The sequence below is a fragment of the Mobula birostris genome, chromosome 16 (assembly GCF_030028105.1).
Source record: "Mobula birostris isolate sMobBir1 chromosome 16, sMobBir1.hap1, whole genome shotgun sequence".
Lineage (NCBI taxonomy): Eukaryota > Metazoa > Chordata > Chondrichthyes > Myliobatiformes > Myliobatidae > Mobula > Mobula birostris.
Window position 1 is genome coordinate 58,745,818 of NC_092385.1, and position 21,611 is coordinate 58,767,428.

The following is a 21,611-nucleotide window of genomic DNA, read 5'->3' on the forward strand; positions in this document are numbered from 1 at the left end:
CAGCTCTACATCGTGTCAATGTCCCGATGCAACCTACAACAACCCTCCACCCTATCCACAACTCCACCAAACCTCCTGTCATATGCAAAATTACTAACCCATCCTTCTACTTTTTCATCCAAGTCATTTATAAAAATCACAAAGAGCAGGGGTCCCAGAACAGATCCTTGCAGAACACCACTAGTCACTGACCTCCAAGCAAAATACACTCCATCTACTACCACCCTCTGCCCTCTATGGGCAAGCCAATTCTGTATCCACACAGCCAAGATCCCCAGTTCCCATGTCTCCTGATTTTCTGAATGAGCCTATCATGGGTAATTTTATCAAATGCTTTACTAAAATCCAGATACACCACATCAATTACCCTACCTTCATCAATGTGTCTTGTCACATCCTCAAAGAATTCAATATTGATTTTTCACTTAAGATCTTTTCCAAGTCTACAAACCTCGACAACAAAACCACCTGTGGATGTCCAGTCCCTATACACCTCCACTCCCCACACCAGGAAGTCTTCAAAGCTCTCCGTTTCTTTCTGGACACACGATCCAAACAGTTCCTCTCCACTCTCTTCTGCCTGGCAGAACTGCTCCTCACTTTCAATAACCTTTCCTTTGGTTCTTCCCACTTCCTTCAAACAAAAGGCATAGCCACGGGTATTTGCATGGGTCCCAACTATGCCTTTTTGTTGGCTACATGGAACAGTCTATTGTCCAAGTTACACCGATATCACTCTCCAACTTTTCCTATGTTATAGTGATGACTGCATTGGTGCTGTTTCCCGTACCCAAGCAGAGCTTGTCTACTTCATCATTTTGCCTCTAACTTCCACCCTGCTCTCAAATTTACCTGGTCTATTTCTGACACCTCCCTCCCCTTTCTCGATCTCTTTGTCTCTATCTCTGGAGACAGCTTATCACTGATGACTTTTATAAACCCACTGACTCTCACAGCTACTTGGACTATACGTCTTCCTGCCCTGTTTCTTGTAAAAATGCTACCCCCTTCTCTCAACTCCCCCATCTCAGCTGCATCTGCTCTCAGGATGATGTTTTTCATTCCAGAACTAAGGAGCTGTCCTTCTTCAAAGAAAGGGTCTTCCCTTCCTCCACCATCAACGCTGCCTCCAACCACATCTCTTCCATTTTGCATACGTCTGCCCTTACCCCATTGTCCCACCACCCCTCCTGGGATAGGGTTCCTCTTGTCCTCACATACCAACCCACCAGCCTCCGCATCCAGCACATAATTCTCCGTAACCTCCACCATCTCCAACGGGATCCCACCATTAAACATATCTTTCCCTCCCCCCACTTTCTGCTTTCCACAGGGATTGCTCCCTACGCAACTCCCATGTCCATTCATCCCTCTCCACTGATCTTCCTCCTGGCACAAATGCTACACCTGCCCTTACACCTCCTTCCCTCATTACCATTCAGGGCTCCAAACCGTCCTTCCAGGTAAGGTGACTCTTTACCTGTGAGTCTGTTGGGGGTTGTTCACTGTATCCGGTGCTCCTGGTTGGTCTCCTGTATATCAGTGAAGACCTGATGTAACTTCACCAAGCATCTATGCTCCATCCACCAAAAAAGCGGGATCTCCCAGTGGCCACCCATTTTAATTCCATTTCCCATTCTGACATGTCAGTCAAGGCCTTCTATACTGCTGAAATGAGGCCGCACTCAGGTTGGAGGAACAACACCTTATATTCTGTCTGGGTGGCCTCCAATCTCACAGCATGAACATTGATTCTAAAACCTCCGGTAATGCCCCCCCTTACCATTCCCCACTCCCATTTCCTTCTCTCTCCTTATCTCCTTACCTGCCAATCACCTCCCCTTTCCTTTTGTTCCATGGCCTTCAGTCCTCCCCTATCAGATTCACCCTTCTCCAGCCCTTTATCTTTTTCACCAATCAACTTCCCAGTTCTTTACTTCACCCCTCCCCCTTCCCAGTTTCACCTATCACGTTGAACTTCTTTCTCCCCTCCCCCCACCTTCTTAACTTGGCTTCTCATCTTTTTTCCAGTCCTAATGAAGGGTCTCTGCCTGAAACAACGACGTTTTATTCTTCTCCATAGATTTTGCCTGGCCTGCTGAGTCCCTCCAGCATTTCATGTGTGTTGCTTGGATTTCCAGCATCTGCAGATTTTTCTCTTGTTTGCTTCAGAATCCTTGCTTTTCAGTCAACCTTTTTGTAAGTATTGGCATTGGTGAGCTGGACCAGAACTCTGATGGTCAGCGACTGGTCATAGTTGATATGCTAAATTTTTTCATCATTCCCTTGGCACAACTTGCAAGGGAGTGGTGACAAAAATCAAAGCATTTGACATTCTTCATCACTGATCAATCCCGCCACAGGATATATTCATTTCAAATTTTGGTAAAAATCATAGTTGTATCCAAATATTACTTTATAATTTATAAGTAGACATAACATGCAGGGCTCAGAAAATTCCAAGAGCTCAAATACCGAGATGGACGTACCTATTGGCAGAGAACACTCTCCACGGGCATTCAAATCCTCCAGAATGATGGTCATCAGTGGGACCAGTTTCTGCTTGCTGTCATCATTAGAGATGAAACCACTTTCAAGCTAGAAAAAGAAAGCTGATATAGATCATGCTCTGCAGCTTCATCTATCCTAATAGCACCTGACAAAATCAATTTAAAGAAAAAATGGCAATGGGTTGAGACTCAAACTCCTCCCCATTTTACAACTGACACTTCACTGATGGCATTGAGATTTTCACCTCATTGAAAATGCATAACTATGACAATGCATAACCCAGTGTGCCACTTGCTTCCAGACATTTTTAAGTACTTTGATTTGTACTCAGTTTATTCTGCAGCCTTATCATAACATAGTGTTTAGTGCTCATAGTTTAATGGACCCATGAGAACTGCCCGTCTGCACAAAACACTTGGAAACTTCTGACCTTCATTACAGTGCTCTAAATTTCCCATTACAAAGCAGCATTAGTAATAACAAAAATGTTTACAGTGCTTTTAGACAGGGCATTCCAGTTCCAAACATAGTTGTTGAAATATGTATATGAAATCTTCCAAATCCATCCAGGTAGGTTGCCTTAATTGGACATTTGCTGGGAAGTGTGAAAGAATTAAACAGAATATTTTAAAAGGTGATTTTTTTTTGTCTTTCCTCTAGTCCTTACCTCCAGTGTAGTGAGATATCCTGCCAGTTTTTTAACAATTGGCTCCAAGGAGCAGGTCTTGGCTTTCGCATCACAAACAAAGCCCAAATTGAAGAGCAGTGCATTCCTCACATATTTCTTATGTTCTATGCATACAGGGCAGCCAATCAGCTTCTTGTCCATTGCAGTACTTCTCAGCATAAAAATCAATTTAAAAAAGCATTAAGATAGCGTTCACAAATATTTTTTTCATTTACCATATGTCTAATTGCCTGAGAACGGTACACAGTTCTAAGGCAATTACATATTATCATGGGGGGTGTTGTTTGCAAAACAATCACTCATAAGCAATGTAATCTCCAACTTCCCAGTGGGGTCTGACCAAATATATCAGTTAATTTACTCCTACACATCATTCTGCAAAAACTGGCTGCTAAGATTTTATTATTACATCAATGACTGCATCCAAAGACCTTGACCAAAGCTTTGTTCATGAGCCACATAACTGAATGGCTCCAAATCATAAACACAAGAGATTCTGCAGATGCTGTTAATCCAAAGCAATACACACAAAATGCTGGAAGAACTCAGCAAATCGGGCAGTTTCTATAGAGGCAAATAAATTTGATGTTTTAGGTAAAGGCCCTTCATCAGGACTGGAAAGGAATGGAGCAGAAGCCAGAATAAGAAGGTGAGGGAGGAGGAGTACAAGCTGGCAAGTATACGTGAAACCAGGTGAAGGGGTGGGTGGAAGTGGGTGAGAGTGAAGTAAGAAGCTGCGGGTGATAAGCGGAAGATGTAAACGGCTGAAAAAGGCACCTAATTAGGGAGGAATGGCAGAGAAGGCATTAGGAACTGTTATGCCTGGGAGTTCCGCCTGCAGCTCAATGGAGTAACATATAAATTCTGTGGCTGCCTTTAATTCCTCCTTTTCCCCAGTTTAATCCTTGAAGTTTTCAACTTTTATTTTCTGGATCTTGGAGGGAAATAGTGGTCATTATGTCGTATCCTTTAAGAAGTGGAAAACAGCCTTTTGAACCCAGCAATAGAAAGGGAAAAACTGAAAGAAAAATCAGAAGACATGACTGACTGGGCTGAGCGTTTGGAACGTATGTTGATGGATCTCGATAACAAACTGGATAATAACACTTCTGAGTTGAAGTCGTTCCGACAGAGTTTACAGACTATTGAGGAAAATATTCTCTCCCTGAATGCTGAGCTTAAAGAATCGAAATGTCAGATTGTGGATATTTCAACCCGATTGGAACAGGCTCAACGCAAAATTGTCAATTTAGAGGAAAAGTCTCGAAGGAACAACATTCGTATTTTAGGTCTTCCGGAAGGCTCAGAATCTGGAGATCTATTGGATTATTTTGCCAATCTGTTTCAATCTCTGTTCCCGCATATTCTATCTCAGCCTCCCGATATTGAAAGAGCTCACAGAATTTTTACTGTGTCAGGTAAAGCTCAACCAATTTTAGTCAACTTTCTTCGCTTTAAAGTTAAAGACCAAATTATAAAATGTGCAAGAAAACAAAGTTTTTAAGTTTAATGGTTCCGAGATCCATTTTTATGAAGATTATCCACGGGAAGTTATGCAACAACAGATTAAATTCGTAACGGTCATGAAGATTGCTTACGAAAAAACTCTGTTTCCATCCCTGAGATATCCAGCGAAACTAAGGCTATTTCCTAAAGACTCTACTCCTTGTGTCTTCTTGGATCCCCAAGCGGCATTGGATTTTGTCAATTCTATTGTGGAATCGTCTGATGTATGAAAGATATTAGAGTCTCTGAATAATTCTCCGAAAGAAAACAGGTTTTGAAGACCTAGGTATGCTGAAGCTATCTTTTGATCGATGGATTACTTAAAGAAGAGGTGGTCTTCTTGGTTTGATTAAAGAATGATTTTTTTTTTGAAGGCTGTTTAGTACACGGAGTGAATTAATACAGCGGATAGGTTGTGAACTGGTTTGATTATCTGTTTCTATTTTTCTTTTTCTTTATTAATTAAGTGATAGGTTGCTTGCAGTTTATATAGATTTTTTTCTTATTTTTTTGGAGTGTTTGGTAATAGATAATCAGCTTTAATTCTTTTGTTAAATAAAGTAGTAAGTTAAAGAATAATGGTGCTGCTTTTCTCTCTTTAGAGATTAAACTGTTTGGGTTAATAGCATTGTTTTGGCGTCTTTGGACTGTTGTTGTATTCCTTTAGCTTATTTTCATTGATTAAGTATAAACATTTTTTTCTTTGCTGGGCTTTCTTTCAATCTTAAGGTTGCGTATTTTCTTTGTAAGGGGGAGGGGGGAATTGGGAGAAAAAACTTTTAATTATTATTTAAACTGAGCGGCACGCGGAACTCCGTTCTTATGTCTCTTTTCTTGGGGATGCGTTCCGGCTTTTTCTTTCTTTCGCCGGATTTTCTTCCTTGGGGATGGTGGAATGTTTGGGGGTATTTTTGTATTTTGGGGTTTATTGTGGTACTTTTTTTCACACACACTTTTTGTATTTTTTCTCATTATGGAGTTCCGGAGCATGCGTGTTTTCTATTTGGTTATATTCATCACTGCCATCTTTGATTAGCCCGCGATGGTATGCGTGTATTGTCGTGTTCAGAATAAAATCCAATAGTATTTAAACAGATAAACGTTATTAGTTGGAATGTACGTGGCTGGAATCACCCTATTAAGCGAAAGAAGACATTTAAAGTTATTAATCGATTCCAGCCCGATATAATTTCTGCTCAAGAAACGCGTATCAGAACGGGCAATCAAAATAGATTTTTTAAAACATGGAAGGGCCTTCAATATCATGCTACATGTCAAAATAAAACAAAGGGAGTATCTATTTTTATTAAATCTAATATTTTATTTATTCAAGAAAAAATTGTTTCAGGTAATAATGGTAGATTTTTAATTATTAAAGGAACAATTTGTAATAGAAAAATTGTCCTGGTTAATCTATACGGACCTAATGTAGATGATCCTTCTTTTTTAAAAAATATATTTGGTTTATTACCAGACTTAAATGAGTATATGCTGCTGATGGGAGGTGACTTCAACTGTTGTTTAAATCCTTTGATTGACAAAAGTTCAACCAATCAGCAGCTTCTGAGTCGTTCGGCAACACTTATTAATTCCTTTTTAACTGATTATGGTTTGATAGGAATCTGGAGAAATTTACATCCTAATGACAGAGATTATTCTTTTTATTCACATGTTCATAATAAATATTTGAGAATTGATTATTTTATAGCTGATTTCCGATTTTTGTCCAAAGTCCAGAAATGTGAATATGATGCTATTGCTGTCTCGGATCATGCACCTTTAAGTTTAACTTTTGAGTTAAATGATGTTAGTAATGTAAACTTGCCTTGGCGCTTTCTAGAAAATTCATTACAAAGTTCAGGCTTTGTTAAATTTATAGAGATTCAGATAAAAGATTTCTTTCTTTTTAATAATACGGAAGATGTTTCAAAATTGATTATATGGGATATACTCAAAGCATATTTGCGAGGTCAGATAATATCTTATTTGGCTAAACTTAAGAAACAGACAAAAATAGAATTAGTAGAATTTCCAAACTAGTTAAAGATCTAGATAATACTTATGCAGTTTCTCCTAATGTTGATTTATTTAAACAAAGGGTTGAACTTCAATCTCAATATAATTTACTATTAACTTATCCGATTGAAAGAAATTTGCTTAAATTAAAAAGTCAATTTTATATGTCTGGAGATAAAAGTAACAAGCTATTAGCATCTCAACTTAAAGCAGTTAGAGCTAAAAGACAAATTTTAAAAATTTGTAAGAGAGATGGTAGTTTAGCTTGTAATTATGAAGATATTAATAAAATTTTTCAAGACTGTTACAGTGAACTCTATAAATCTCAGTTTCCAGCTGACCCTTCTAATATGTATGCCTTTTTACAAAAGATTGATTTTCTTAGAATATCTGTTGAAGATCAGCAAATTCTTGATGCTCCTTTTACTGAAAGAGAAATTCAGAAAGCTATTCTTTCAATGCAATCTGGTAAAGCTCCTGGATTGGATGGTTTTACTGTAGGATTTTATAAAAAAATTTGAACATTTGCTTACTCCTTATATGTTGGAAATGCTTAAAGATTCTTTTATGTTAGGAGAGTTACCTTCCACATTTTATGAAGCTTCTATTTCTTTAATCCTTAAGAAAGATAAAGATCCTACTGATTGTGCTTCATATAGAACTATTTCATTATTAAATATGGATGCCAAAATTCTTTCAAAAATAATGGCTACTTGGATGGAGAATATACTAGCTAAAATTATTTCTCAGGATCAAACCGCCGTTATTCTTTCTCTAATACTCGGAGATTCTTAAATATTATATACTCATCCCTCTCTATGACTCCCCAATGTGTTGTTTCTCTAGATGCTAGAAAGGCATTTGATAGAGTTGAATGGAAATATCTATTTAAAGCTTTAGAGAAATTTGGCTTTGGTACTAATTTTAATAAATAGATTAGATTAATATATAAAAGCCCTATTGCCACTGTTATCACTAATAACTGTAGATCCCCCTTTTTCTAACTTTCTCGGGGCACGAGACAAGGATGTCCGTTAAGTCCTCTATTATAGAACTTTTGGCTATTGCACTTCGTGAAGCTAAAAATATTCAAGGAATTTTTTATAAATGATCTCCCTTTATGCAGATGATCTTTTGGTTTATATTTCCAATCCCGAAGAATCTATTCCTAGCTTATTGAAATTATTAAATGAATTTGGATTGTTTTCAGGATATAAATTAAACCTGCATAAAAGTGAATTATTTCCTTTAAATGATTCTGCTTCTATATATGATAACATTCCTTTAAAAGTTACAGATTCTTTTACATATTTAGGTATTACCATTACTAAGAATTATGAAGACCTTTATAGAGCTAATTTAGTTCCCTTAGTGGATTTTATGAAGCAACTTTTTTCTAGATGGAATCCACTTACACTTTCCTTAGTAGGTCCAATTCATGCAGTTAAAATGATGATTTTACCAAAATTTTTATATGTATTTCAAAACATTCCTATTTTTCTAACTAAGAAGTTTTTTGATCAAGTTGATTCCATTATTTCTTCTTTTGTTTGGAATAATAAAAGACCAAGAATTGGAAAAATGTCATTTACAAAAATTAAAAAAGGATGGAGGTCTTACTTTGCCTGATTTAAGAATGTATTATTGGGCGGTTAATATACGTTATGCGTGTTCTTGGTCATATTGGACCGATAAAAAGGAATGACCATCTTGGGTTGACTTGGAATTGAAAACTGTGAAACAATTTCATTTAGCTTTGTTATTAGGAGCTCCTTTACTTGTACAATTAGCAAAAATTTCTATTTTAAATATAAATCCTATGATTAATCAATCATTACAAATTTGGTATCAATTTCATAAGTTTTTTAATCTTAAAAAAAACCTTTTTAGTTTAATTTATCAAAACTATTTATTTAAACCTTCACTTAATGATCCTACCTCTTCTCTTTGGAGGGTAAAGGAATTTTTTCCTTTATGGACTTGTTTCAAGAAGGTCGATTGATGTCCTTTGAGAAATTAGTAACTAAATACTCTCTCTCATATTCACATTTTTTGCAATATCTTCAGGTCAGACATTTTTTACAAGAATATTTAAGCAATTTTCCATATATACAAGATTCTGACCTGTTGGACATTATTTTAAAAATGAATCCTTTAGTGAAAGGCTTTATTGGGAAAATTAATAATTTAATATTACAACAGGACAATTATCCTTTACTTAAGATCAAGCAAGATTGGGAAAGAGAGCTTAATATGACCTTGATAACAGAGGATTAGTTGCGAATTTTGAAGCTGGTTAACTCTTCTTCGATTTGTGCCAGTCATTCTCTAATTCAATTTAAAATTGTACATCGTTATTATTTGACGAAGGAGAAATTATCTAAAATATTTCCTAATGTAAATAGTTAGTGTGATAGATGCAAAACTGAGATAGCTACATTGACACATATGTTTTGGTCGTGTTCTGTATTGAAACAATTTTGGAAATCTATTTTTTCTATAATCTCTAAAGCTTTAAGAATCAATTTACAACCTAATAAATTGACAGTTTTGTTTGGTATAATTCCTCAACATATTCACGGTATTTCTATATCTGACCAATATGTAATTGCATTTGTCACATTATTGGTTAGAAGGGCTATTTTATTAAAATGGAAAGATGCCTCTGCTCCCACTTTGATACAATGGTTCTCTCAGGTGATATTATGTCTTAGTTTGGAAAAAATTAGAAGTCGAACTCTTGATCCTAAATTTGACTTTGAGAAAAGGTGGGGTTTTTTTGCCATTATTATCATTTGACTTGAGTTAATAAAGATGGTCCTTTTCTGATGCTTGGTTATATGAATTTGGTTGGCGGTTTGACGTCTTTTTTTATGGAAGCTTGTATGGCGCATAGCTCCAGGTTTGTGCTCCAAATGGGTTTTTTCCCCCCTTCTTTTTAGTTATTAGGGGTTTTCTCTGTTTTAGTTAGATGGGGTTCTTTTTTTCTTTCTTTCCTTTTTTTCCATAAAAAAAAGCTTTAATACTTTGTTTTTGATTATTATTGATATACTGTTCAGCCTGGTTGATAGTTTAACTTTTACTCTACATATGGATATGTTACCTTGATTATTTTGCTGTATTTTTTTCTGTTGTTGATTTTCAATAATAATTAATAAAAAGATTTAAAAAGAAAAAGGAACTGTTATGCCTATTCCTTATTTTTTATTCTCTTACGCAGTTGTTGAACAAAGCGCATTGGGAACATACTAAGGTTCTGACAGGCACCAAATAAATTCAAATCTTATCTTTATTATACAAACTGACTTTAATTCGGTGCTAGTGCCTTAGAATAATTGTGCATCTCTTAAGATACCAGAGCCTTTACAGGCATATCCAGCTAGCATTGTTGGTGAAGTGTGTAAATACAAACTTTCTACTTCTGTGCTCTTGAAGATGAAGAGATTTTCTTCCATGAAATGAGTTGTTGTGATCTGGACTATTCTGCTTTAAAGGACAGTGTAATTAAAATTAAAAGTAATTTTTATAGAAGGGGATATGAAACCGAAAAGGAGCAGCTTAAAAAATAATGGAGAAAAAGCAGAGAAGTGGGATTAATTAGGTTGTTTTTTCAAAGAGCCAGTACCATCACAAAATCTAGAATGTTCTCATTCTACCATGTTATGATTTTAACAGCATTCTTTTTCGCTGTTACAAAGCAGTTCCAAAATCAAACTGGATCTTGTACAACCATAAGTTCCAGATCATAATACAACTCCTAATACACAAATGAACAGTTATATAAAAATATGTATGAGTATACAAAGGATTATATCACTTACACAGTAATGAGTTTGTTCTGTAACTCTGGCTTTGTTATGATGTAGACTTGGACCGTATCAAATAATTCTCTTGAGATATACTCCTCAGGTACCTGTAATAGATATTAGTGATTCATAGAAAGACTGGACAGGTAAGGGTTGCAAGATTTTACTGATCCATAAATTCTTAGAAGTCACTAAGTAACAGGTCACCTCATAAATAAGCTGAAGTGAATGAACTACCATACTTTACGTTGAAACGAAAATCTTAACTGGCACAGTAATTCTGTGCTGAAGCTCTCAGTATAAATTAATTACAGCTAGTACTCACACTGATATGTCGGTACTGCTATTATAATAAAGGGGAAAACAACCTTTAACACTAAAGGTTGAATTCAATGTTCTCAACTCAGCATCTTGTTATTTTACTAAACAAGGCAACCAAACAGTAATTAACTAATAACCACAAGAGATTCTGCAGATGCTGGAAATCCAGAACAAACAGAAAATGTTGGAGGAACTCAGCAGGTCAGGTAGCAACGATGGAGAGGAATAAACCTTCAATGTTTTGGGCAGAGACCCTTCATCAGTCCTGATGAAGAGCCTTAGTCTGAAATGTCGACTGTAAATAACTTAAATCTTTAAAATTTTCCAAAAACATAGAAAAATTATAAAGAAAATTTGACATTGAACTATATGGGATACTAGAGCAGATAACTGAAGGCTTAGACATAAGTTTTAAGGATACATCAAAAAAGGAATACAGGTTGAATATTGAGGAAAATCCAGAAGAGAGCTATGAAGTTGTTTTCTCAGTGGCAGGTAAAGATTTAGGTGGGGGAAGGAAATGTTGATGGAGAACAATAAAAGGAAGTGATCGAAGGTAGTCTTATCAATAAATGACAGAAAAAGATAAACCAGGTTAGCAAGCTCAGGGAACCAGCTTGGATGAAAAGCTGGAAAATGAAACAGGAAATAAGAATGATGGATGAAAATGGCAGTTAAAATCAGTCAGGATAAAATAACACACAGAAGGAAGAAATAATTTAAAGTATATCAAAAATGTGTTATGGTATTTAGTTGGCAGCAGAGAATGAAAATGTTAAAATACTAGCATTACCTTGAGGCAAACTGAGAAAGAAATGCCTGGACACGAGGCAGACAATCAGGCGCAGTTTGGTGATTACAGCCACCATGGTATAAAGGTATAACTAGGTAGTGATGTTGTCATCCTACCTCAGCAGGTGCTTGTCAGGGCCACAATGTTGTAACTCATACCATGAACAGCTCAAACAGGGAGATGAATTAGTAGCAGTTCATTTACTGATAGAATCAGCACAATGAACAGTGAGTTAGTGCACAAGTAGACTGCCAAAATTACTCCCTACTGAAGCTGCCCGGTTAAGAGGATCGGCAAGAGAATAGGGTAGTCATCTGGGTTACTTTATTTCACAAGGCAGTACCTCTCTAGAGCCTTCAAGGGATACCAAATACTATAGATAGTGGGGGTGTGGGGTCTGTAGGAAGATTATTGTGCTTTGAAGCATTGATGCATGTATTTTGGAAGGCAAAACAACTAATAATGAAAAGACAGACCTCATTACCATCAGTAACAAACTGATCAAATCTTAGATTCATGTAAGATTATAATGCTCTGATCTCACATTGTAGATGGCAAAGTGAAAGAAATCTCTGTACATATGCATAGGTCAGACTGGAATTACAAAACCAAAACTGTACCAGTAGTGGTAAACCCATTAAACAATCACTAGCGTTGCTTAAAGGAATGAAGCTTATACATCCAATGATTTGTTTTATTTATTTAGCGATACAGCAGAGCAGGCCCTTCCAGAAACCCCTTACAACCCAATTAACTCTAACTTAACCACAGGGCAATTTACAAAAATCAATTAACCAACCCAGTACATCTTTGGACTGAGGGAGGAAACCCATGCACTCCAGCAGAAGGATGTACAGACCCGTTACAGAACAGCGCCAGAACTGAACTCCAAAAAGTCCTGAGCTGTAAAAGCATCACACCGTTGTTCTACAACTGAGATTCTCCACTCTTGCCTCTAAATCATTATGGTCATCATCTCTCCCTGCATCAAGGATCAAATTTATTTGTCATATACATTAGGAATTAGCTGTGGTGTATTGGTCAGGGTGTGACATGCAACAAAAAGGACATTCATTCAACAATTAAAAACAACAAAAAATTACATAAAAATAAATTTAGAGGTTAAAGTATGGATATAGAAGAAAATGTATATATAATGTAAACAGCATTATAAAAAGTGGTTTAAAGTATTTACAGTACAGTACAATGACAGAGGTAATAGAGAAAGGGGGATGGTTGGGGGCAAATGAGAATAGTTGATCAGATTAACTGTCTGGTGGTAGAAACTTTTAAGATGGTGTTAAGAGAGCTTTTGGAAAAGGCAGCTTGTATGTTGGTTAGTGTCCACATTGATTTTTCTTGTCTGCTTCCTTTGTCCTGAATAGATACAAGTCCTATAGTGATGACAGTCTGCAGCTTATGACCTTCTCTGCTGACCTGATAGTTTGCTGACAGTTTGCATCTAATCATAAGTACAAATACAGCTTTGCACAAGGGAGTGATAAACTGTTGACTCGATCTATTAAAAAAGCCCCATCTGGTAGTAATCAATAGCACTATTTCCAAATAGAGCAGATAAGCCTCCCTGTTTTTCGGACCAACAATTCTCACAATTTACATAATTTAAACAGATTGAATAGACTTCAATGACTTTGCTATGGTGCCTATATTTCTTACAAAGCAATAATGACAGGTTATTTTGTTATAAAGGCAATAAAACTGTGTAAGATGCTTTTTTTGTCCAAATAGATACGAGAGAATGGAATTCAACTAAATATGACTATTGCGAAGTTGAAAAGCAGACAGAAAGATTGCTTTTACAATTTTAATTATAAAATTCATGATAAAAATTAAGAAATCTCTTCCACATTGAGAAAACAAAATAAAAATACCCCAACACACATGAAAATTGCTGGTGAACGCAGCAGGCCAGGCAGCATCTCTAGGAAGAGGTACTGTTGACGTTTCGGGCCAAGACACTTCATCAGGAGTCCTGACGAAGGGTCTCAGCCCGAAACGTCGACTGCACCTCTTCCTAGAGATGCTGTTTGGCCTGCTGCATTCACCAGCAATTTTTATGTGTGTTGCTTGAAATTCCAGCATCTGCAGATTTCCTCGTGTTTGCGTTTTTAAAAATACCCCAACTGTTATTGTCATTTTTGAAATTTGGTCAAGTAGCATTAGAAACAGAATTAGCAAGGGGTTCTAATATTAAACTAAACAGCAAAGGACTTAATGGACAGCCTTGCCTTGTCCCCGTGAAAGCTGAAAAAAAAGGAGACCGACAATTGTTAGTGACAACAGTAGCAATAGGGGCTTTACATATCATTTTAATCCAACTATTAAAATTAGCACCAAAGCCAAATTTCTCTAAAACATTAAATATTTCCATTCGACTCGATCAAACACTTTTTCAGCATCCAAAGGTACAACACATTGTGGAGTTTTAAAAGAGGACAAATACATAATGTTAAATAGTCTCTGAACATTTGAAAAAGAATAGCGACCCTTTATAAAGCCTGTTTGATCTCTAAAAATAATTTTACCCAAAATATTCTCCAACCGATTGGCCATTATCTTTGACAGAATCTTAGTGTCGACATTCAGTAATGAAATAGGTCTATATGAAGCACAGTCAGTGGGATCTTTATCTTTTTTTAAGAATTAAAGAAATAGAAGCCTCATAAAAAGTAGAGGGTAAGTCACCTTTCACAAAAGAATCCTTAAACATTTCCAACATATAGCATTGAAAAAATGTTGTTTAATTTAATATTAGAACCCCTTGCTATTGCTCTTTGTGAGGCTAAAAATATCCATGGGACTTTTATGAATGAGACCATGCATAAGATCTCTCTTTACGCTGACGATTTATTGGTTTATATATCTAATCCTGACGAATCTATTCCTGCCTTGCTAAAATTATTCAATGAATTTGGAGATTTTTCAGTAAATTTCAGTAAAAGTGAATTGTTTCCTTTAAAAGATTCTGACTCTATACATGATAACACTCTTTTTAAAGTCACGGACTCTTTTAGATACTTAGGTATTATAATTACTAAAAAATATAAGGATCTTTATAAAGCCAACTTTGTTCCTTTAGTAGACTCTATGAAGTATTTATTTAGTAGATGGAGTCCACTTACATTTTCACTTGTTGGTCGTATTCATATAGTTAAAATGAAGATTTTACCAAAATTTTTATATTTATTTCAGAATATCCCTACTTTTTTGACAAGGAAGTTTTTTGATTGGATTGATTCTATTATTTTACCTTTTATTTGGAATAATAAAAGACCAAGAATTAGTAAATGTCACTTACAAAAATTGAAAAAGGATGGAAGTCTTTTATTGGGCTGTTAATGTGCGATACATGTCTTTTTAGTTATATCGGGTTGATAAGAGTGATCGGCCAATTTAGGTAGACCTGGAACTGAAAGTTGTAAAACAGTTTTATTTAACCTCGTTATTGGGAGCTGCTTTACCTATACAATTAGCTAAAGTTGCTAATTTAAACATGTATCCTGTGATTAAGTATTCTTTACAAATTTGGCTCCAGTTCCGCAATCTTTTTAATCTTAAAAAATTTAAACTTTGTAGTTTAATTTATCAAAATTACTTTTTTAAGCCTTCTTTGAGTGATCCAATTTTTTTACTTCGGAAAAATAAAGGTATTAATTCTTTTTTCGATTTATTTAAAGAAGATAGATTGATGTCTTTTGAACAAAATTAATTCATAACTATTCTCTTTCATACTCACACTTTCTGCAATACCTTCAAGTTAGACATTTTTTACAAAAATATTTAAGTAATTTTCCTTACATATTGGAGGCTGACCTGTTAGATACTATTATGAGCATGAATCCCTTGATCAAGGGTTCTATTGGAAGAATTTATAATTTATTATTACGATGGGATAAGCATCCTTTATCTAAGATTAAACAGGATTGGGAAAAGGAACTCAATTTGACTTCTATGACGGAGGACTGGATGTGGATTTTGAAGTTGGTTAACTCTTCTTCAATCTGTGCTAGCCATTCATTGACAATTTAAAATTGTACATCGTTATCATTTGACGAAGGAGAGACTTTAAAAATCCTTTCTAATGTTGATAGTTATTGTGATAGATGTAAAACTGAGATAGCTACACTGACACATATGTTTTGGTCTTGTTCTACATTGGCACAGTTCTGGAAGTCAGTTTTTTCAACAATTTCTAAAGCACTTAAAATTAATCTACAACCTAATAAATTAACTGTGCTTTTTGGAATAATTCCTCAAAATATTCATGGTATTTCTGTGTCTGACCAACATGTTATTGCATTTGTTACATTAATAGCTAGGAGGACCATTTCGTTGAAGTGGAAGGATACAACAGCTCCCACTTTGTCACAATGGTTCTCTCAAGTGATGCTATGTCTTAGTTTGGAGAAAATTAGAAGTCGAACCTTTGAACCTTTATCTGATTTTATGAAAAGATGGGGCTCATTTGCTCGTTATTATCATTTGAGCTAATTGATAGATTTTTCGAACGACCTAATTGTAAATTTTTTGGTATATTTTCTTTTCTTGCTGGTGGTTTGACGTTTATTTTTAGAAGCTTTTTCTATGATGCATGGCTCTGGGGTTGTACGCCTAATGGTTTTTTTCCCTCACTTTTTCTGCTTAGTAGGCTTTTTTTGTTTTCACATTTTTTTCAATCTTTAAGGTAATGTCTTTTTTGAGACATTGTAAGTGCTGTTACTTCAATGTACTCGTGTTATTTCTTTTGTATAATATAACAATAAAAAGATTTGAAAAGAAAAGAAACACAATTAGCACTTAGGTTGATGAAACATGGGTGACAGACACATCAAAGTCTTCATTCTGAAATGTAAACTCTGTATCTCTCTCCACAGCTGATGTCCAACACTTGATAAATCAATGGACAGGTATCCAATGGGCAGGACGAGCTGTATGAGCTTGAATAACACAACCCAAGCTGGGATATTTGACTTCAATTAAATGAATGTGAATAAAAACAAAATTAAACCTGACTATGAAGCAACCAGGCCTGTAATTAAAAAAATAACATTTTATACAGGAGGGTGCCACGGTAGCATAGCGATTAACGCAACACTACTACAGCTCGGACATCAGAGTTCAGAGTTCAGTTCTGACATCATCCGTAAAGAGTCTGTATGGGTTTTCCCTGGGTCCTGCAGTTTCCTTCCACAGTCCAAAGATGTACTGGTTAGTAGGTTAATTGGTCATTGTAAATTGCCCCTTGTAAATTGCCCCGTGATTAGGCTAGAGCTAAATTCAAAGAGTCAGAAGGGCCTACTCTGCACTGTATCTCTAAATAAATACAATGTTTGTTATTTGTTTAGAGATACAGCTGTTTGCAGTCAGAAACAGAAAAAGATAATGGCGAAAACATAAATAGCAGAGGAATTAAGCAAATATTTTGCCTCAATGAAGAAACAAAGATCCAGCACAAATAAGGAAACAAAATATTCATAAATCTAGTAATCAGTCTGAAAGTAATAAATACTAAGGGTATTATTTTCCAAAGTTCTGTAAGTTCTTGGACATTAGTACAGAAAATGCTGGAATCTATAAGAATGGATTTAATGTCACCTAGAAAGTAATGATGAGTAGGACCAAGATAGATTTTTGAAAAGGAAATCATTTTCCACTAACCCATAAGGAGACTTTTCAAGGATACATCTAGACAATAGACAATAGGTGCAGGAGTAGGCCATTCAGCCCTTCCAGCCAGCACCATCATTCACTGTGATCACGGCTGATCATCCACAGTCAGTACCCTGTTCCTGCCTTCTCCCCATATCCCTTCACTCCGCTATCTTTAAGAGCTCTATCTAACTCTTTTTTGAAAGAATCCAGAGAATTGGCCTCCACTGCCTTCTGAGGCAGAGCATTCCACAGGACCACAACCGTCTGTGTGAAAAAGTTTTTCCTCAACTCTGTTCTAAATTGTCTACCCCTTATTCTTTAACTGTGGCCTCTGGTTCTGGACTCCCCCAACATCGGCAACATGTTTCCTGCCTCTAGCGTGTCCAATCCTTTAATAATCTTACATGTTTCAATAAGATCCCCTCTCATCCTTCTAAATTCCAGTGTATGCAACCGCAGTCGCTCCAATCTTTCAACATATGACAGTCCTGCCATCCCGGGAATTAACCTCGTGAACCTACTCAATAGCTAGAATGTCCTTCCTCAAATTTGGAGACCAAAACTGTACACAATATTCCAGGTGTGGTCTCACCAGGGCCCTGTACAACTACAGAAGGACCTCTTTGCTCCTATACTCAACTCCCCTTGTTATGAAGACCAACATGCCATTAGCTTTCTTCACTGCCTGCTGTACCTGTATGCTTACTTTCAGTGACTGATGAACAAAGACACCTAGATCTTGTTGTACTTCCCTTTTTCCTAACTTGACACCATTCAGGTAGTAATTTGTCTTCCTGTTCTTGCCACCAAAGTGGATTACCTCACATTTATCCACATTAAACTGCATCTGCCCACTCACCCAACCTGTCCTAGTCACCCTGCATTCTCATAATATCCTCCTCACATTTCACACTGCCACCCAGCTTTTTGTCATCTGCAAATTTGCTAATCTTACTTTTAATCCCTTCATCTAAATCATTAATGTATATTGTAAATAGCTGCGGTCCCAGCACTGAGCCTTGTGGTACCCCACTAGTCACTGCCTGAAAAGGACCCATTAATCCCTACTCTTTGTTTCTTGTCTGCCAACCAATTTTCTATCCATGTCAGTACCCTACCCCCAATACCATTTGCTCTAATTTTGCACACTAACCTCCTATGTGGGACCTTATCAAAGGCTTTCTGAAAGTCCAGGTACACTACATCCACTGGCTTTCCCATGTCCATTTTCCTAGTTACATTCTTAAAAAATTCCAGAATATTAGTCAAGCATGATTTCCCCTTTGTAAATCCATGTTGACTCAGACCTATCCTGCCACTGCTATCCAAATATACAGCTATTATATGTTTTATAATTGATTCCAGCAGCTTCCCCACCACTGATGTCAGACTAACTGGTCTATAATTGCCTGCTTTCTCTCTCCCGCCTTTCTTAAAAAGTGGGATAATATTAGCTACCCTCCAATCCGCAGGAACTGATCCTAAACTATAGAACATTGGAAAATGATTACTAATGCGTCCACGATTTCTAGAGCCACCTCCTTAAGTACCCTGGGATGCAGACCATCAGGCCCTGGGGACTTATCAACCTTCAGTCCCATCAGTTTACCCAATACCATTTTTTTGTCTGATGCGAATTTCTCTCAGTTCCTCTGTTACCCTAGGTCCTCTGGCCACTATCACATCTGGGAGATTGTTTGTGTCTTCCCTAGTGAAGACAGATCCAAAGTACCTGTTCAGCTCGTCTGCCATTTCCTTGTTCCTCATAATAATTTCACCCGTTTCTGTCTTCAAGGGCCCAACTTTGGTCTTAACTAATTTTTTCCTCTTCACAAGCCTAAAGAAGCTTTTACTATTCTCCTTTATATTTTTGGCTAGCTTACCTTCGTACCTCATCTTTCCCCCCCCCCGTTGCCTTTTTAGTTATTTTCTGTTGCTCCTTAAAAGTCTCCCAATCCTCTGGCTTCCCTCTCATCCTTGCTATGTTATACTTCCTCTCTTTTATTTTTATACTGTTCTTGACTTCCCTTGTCAGCCATGGTCGCTCCTTACTCCCTTCAGAATCTTTCTTCCTCTTTGGAATGAACTGATCCTGCACCTTCTGTATTATTATTCCCAGAAATACCTGCCATTGTTGTTCCACTGTCATCCCTGCGAGGGTATCTTTCCAGTCAACTTTGGCCAGCTCCTCCCTCATGTGTCCATAGTCCCCTTTGTTCAACTGTAATACTGACACTTCCAATCTTCCCTTCTCCCTCTCAAATTGTAGATTAAAACTTATCATATTATGGTCCCTACCTCCTAATGGCTCCTTCACCTCGAGTTCCCTTATCAAATCTGACTCATTACACAACACTAAATCTAGAATTGCCTTCTCCCTGGTAGGCTCTAATACAAGCTGCTCTAAGAATCCATCTCTGAGGCATTCCACAAACTCCCTTTCTTGGGGTCCAGTACCAACCTGATTTTCCCAGTCTACCTGCATGTTGAAATCCCCCATAACAACCGCAGAATTACCTTTGCAACATGCCAATTTTAGCTCTTGATTTAACTTGCACCCTATATCCAGGCTACTGTTTGGGGGCCTGTAGATAACTCCCATCAGGGTCTTTTCGCCCTTACAATTTCTCAGTTCTATCCATACTGACTCTACATCTCCTGATTCTATGTCTCCCCTCGCAAGGGACTGAGTTTCATTCCTCACCAACAGAGCCACTCCACTCCCTCTGCCCACCTGTCTGTCCTTTCAATAGGATGTATATCCCTGAATATTCATTTCCCAGCCCTGGTCCTCTTGTAGCCATGTCTCTGTTATTCCCACAACATCATACTTGCCAATTTCCAACTGAGCCTCAAGCTCATCCACTTTATCTAGTAGGATACATGAGGGGAAATCATTGAATTTTTAAAATAATTTCAAGAGTATCAGGTAGGAGGCTGTTAAACTGTCAAGAGTATTCCACCTGGATTGAAAGACAATTAACACAGAAACAAAGAGTAGGAATACAAAAGACCTTCTCGGACTAAGAGTCTATGACTAGTGTTGTACTATTAAACTGTACGATCAAGTTGTGGGCACAAGTATTTACAATGTAAGTGGACAATTTAATTGAAGGGACTGAATATCTTCCAAATGTTCCAATGTCTTGGAATTAAGTGGGATTGAGATAGTAAAGATTGCAAAGAGACATTAATCAGGCATATACAAACTGTAAGATTGTGAAACAACATGATTGCTTGAGTATAATGAAGAATATCCACTTAAGTTTGAAAAAAAATTTAAGTTTAATTTAAATTTAAGTTTAAAAAAAATTGATGTTCGAAGAGGCCTGAGTGTCCTTGTACACACTGCTGAAAGCACCTGTTTGCAAATGTTTAGTAGATCTTTAAATTTGTCTGTAAACCTGAGATGAAAGCATTACTCAAGATTGTTGTTCACAGAACTGTGTTTTTTAAAATCACAGAACACTCCCTTATCTAATCAGCTTACATTAATTTGTAGTATAAAGAAAGAATACAAGGTCTCCAGTAGTTTGTTACTTGCCTTGCTCACACTGGTTGATTCATCCAACCTGAACATCCAATAAAATGGCAGTAACCATAAGATTTGCACCTCATTCTTGACTTCCAGACAATATTATCTCCAGATCCAACAAGGCTAACACGTGGGCTCAGAAATCAAATGGTCACGCTGCCATTATTTTTATTAGAAAATGTGAGCGCCTGAATGCCTTACTATCAGTAGATGATGAGTGCACTGCAGGAATAAGTGATAATACTGATCTACTTAATGGAATCTGCATGTACTTATTGACTAAAGAACATTGAAGGATACACAGTTCTAACAGAGAAGATGCAAGGAAAATGCTTCCCTTGCTTAAGCCAGTCCCAAGATCAGGGTAGACTACCAAACATTGAAATGGAATTTCCTCCCTCCTAATGGTGAATTTTTTGAATTCTCTACTCCAGAGAGCTGAGGAAGTTTAATTGCTGAAGGGCGATTCAAATGGCCAACTCGCCCTGTGTGTTAATGCAAGACACACACCTCAGCCTCGGAACCCACCCGGCTGAGTGAGCAACCGCAGGTATCTCGCTGCATGGGACAAGAGTCTGGCACTAATTATCCGTGCTCTCCTGTACCTGGAAGGTGATTTTCGGACCGAGGGTCGGGTGAAACTCGCTGAAAAACACGCATTCGATCCTACTACCCATGACCCCGCCTGAGGCCGGGCTCCTCCTCTTCCATCAAAGGCCGAAGCCTGCCGGGCTCGCGCCTCCACACAGCACTTCTCCCCCC

At 37.0% G+C, this 21,611-nt stretch overlaps 1 protein-coding gene across 1 annotated transcript in view; it reads right to left on the reverse strand.

Annotated features, from left to right (window-relative positions):
• The window catches only part of nprl2 (NPR2 like, GATOR1 complex subunit), a 54,118-nt gene extending 32,512 nt beyond the window's left edge, over positions 1-21,606 (reverse strand). The window contains exons 1-4 of the mRNA XM_072280711.1: positions 21,455-21,606; positions 10,543-10,634; positions 3,179-3,347; positions 2,490-2,598 (exon numbers count right to left, since the gene is read on the reverse strand). Coding sequence (XP_072136812.1) covers positions 2,490-2,598; positions 3,179-3,347; positions 10,543-10,634; positions 21,455-21,526 — 442 coding nt within the window. The 5' untranslated portion in view covers positions 21,527-21,606. The remainder of the gene's footprint in view (positions 1-2,489; positions 2,599-3,178; positions 3,348-10,542; positions 10,635-21,454) is intronic.
• Between the last annotated feature and the right edge of the window lie 5 nt (positions 21,607-21,611).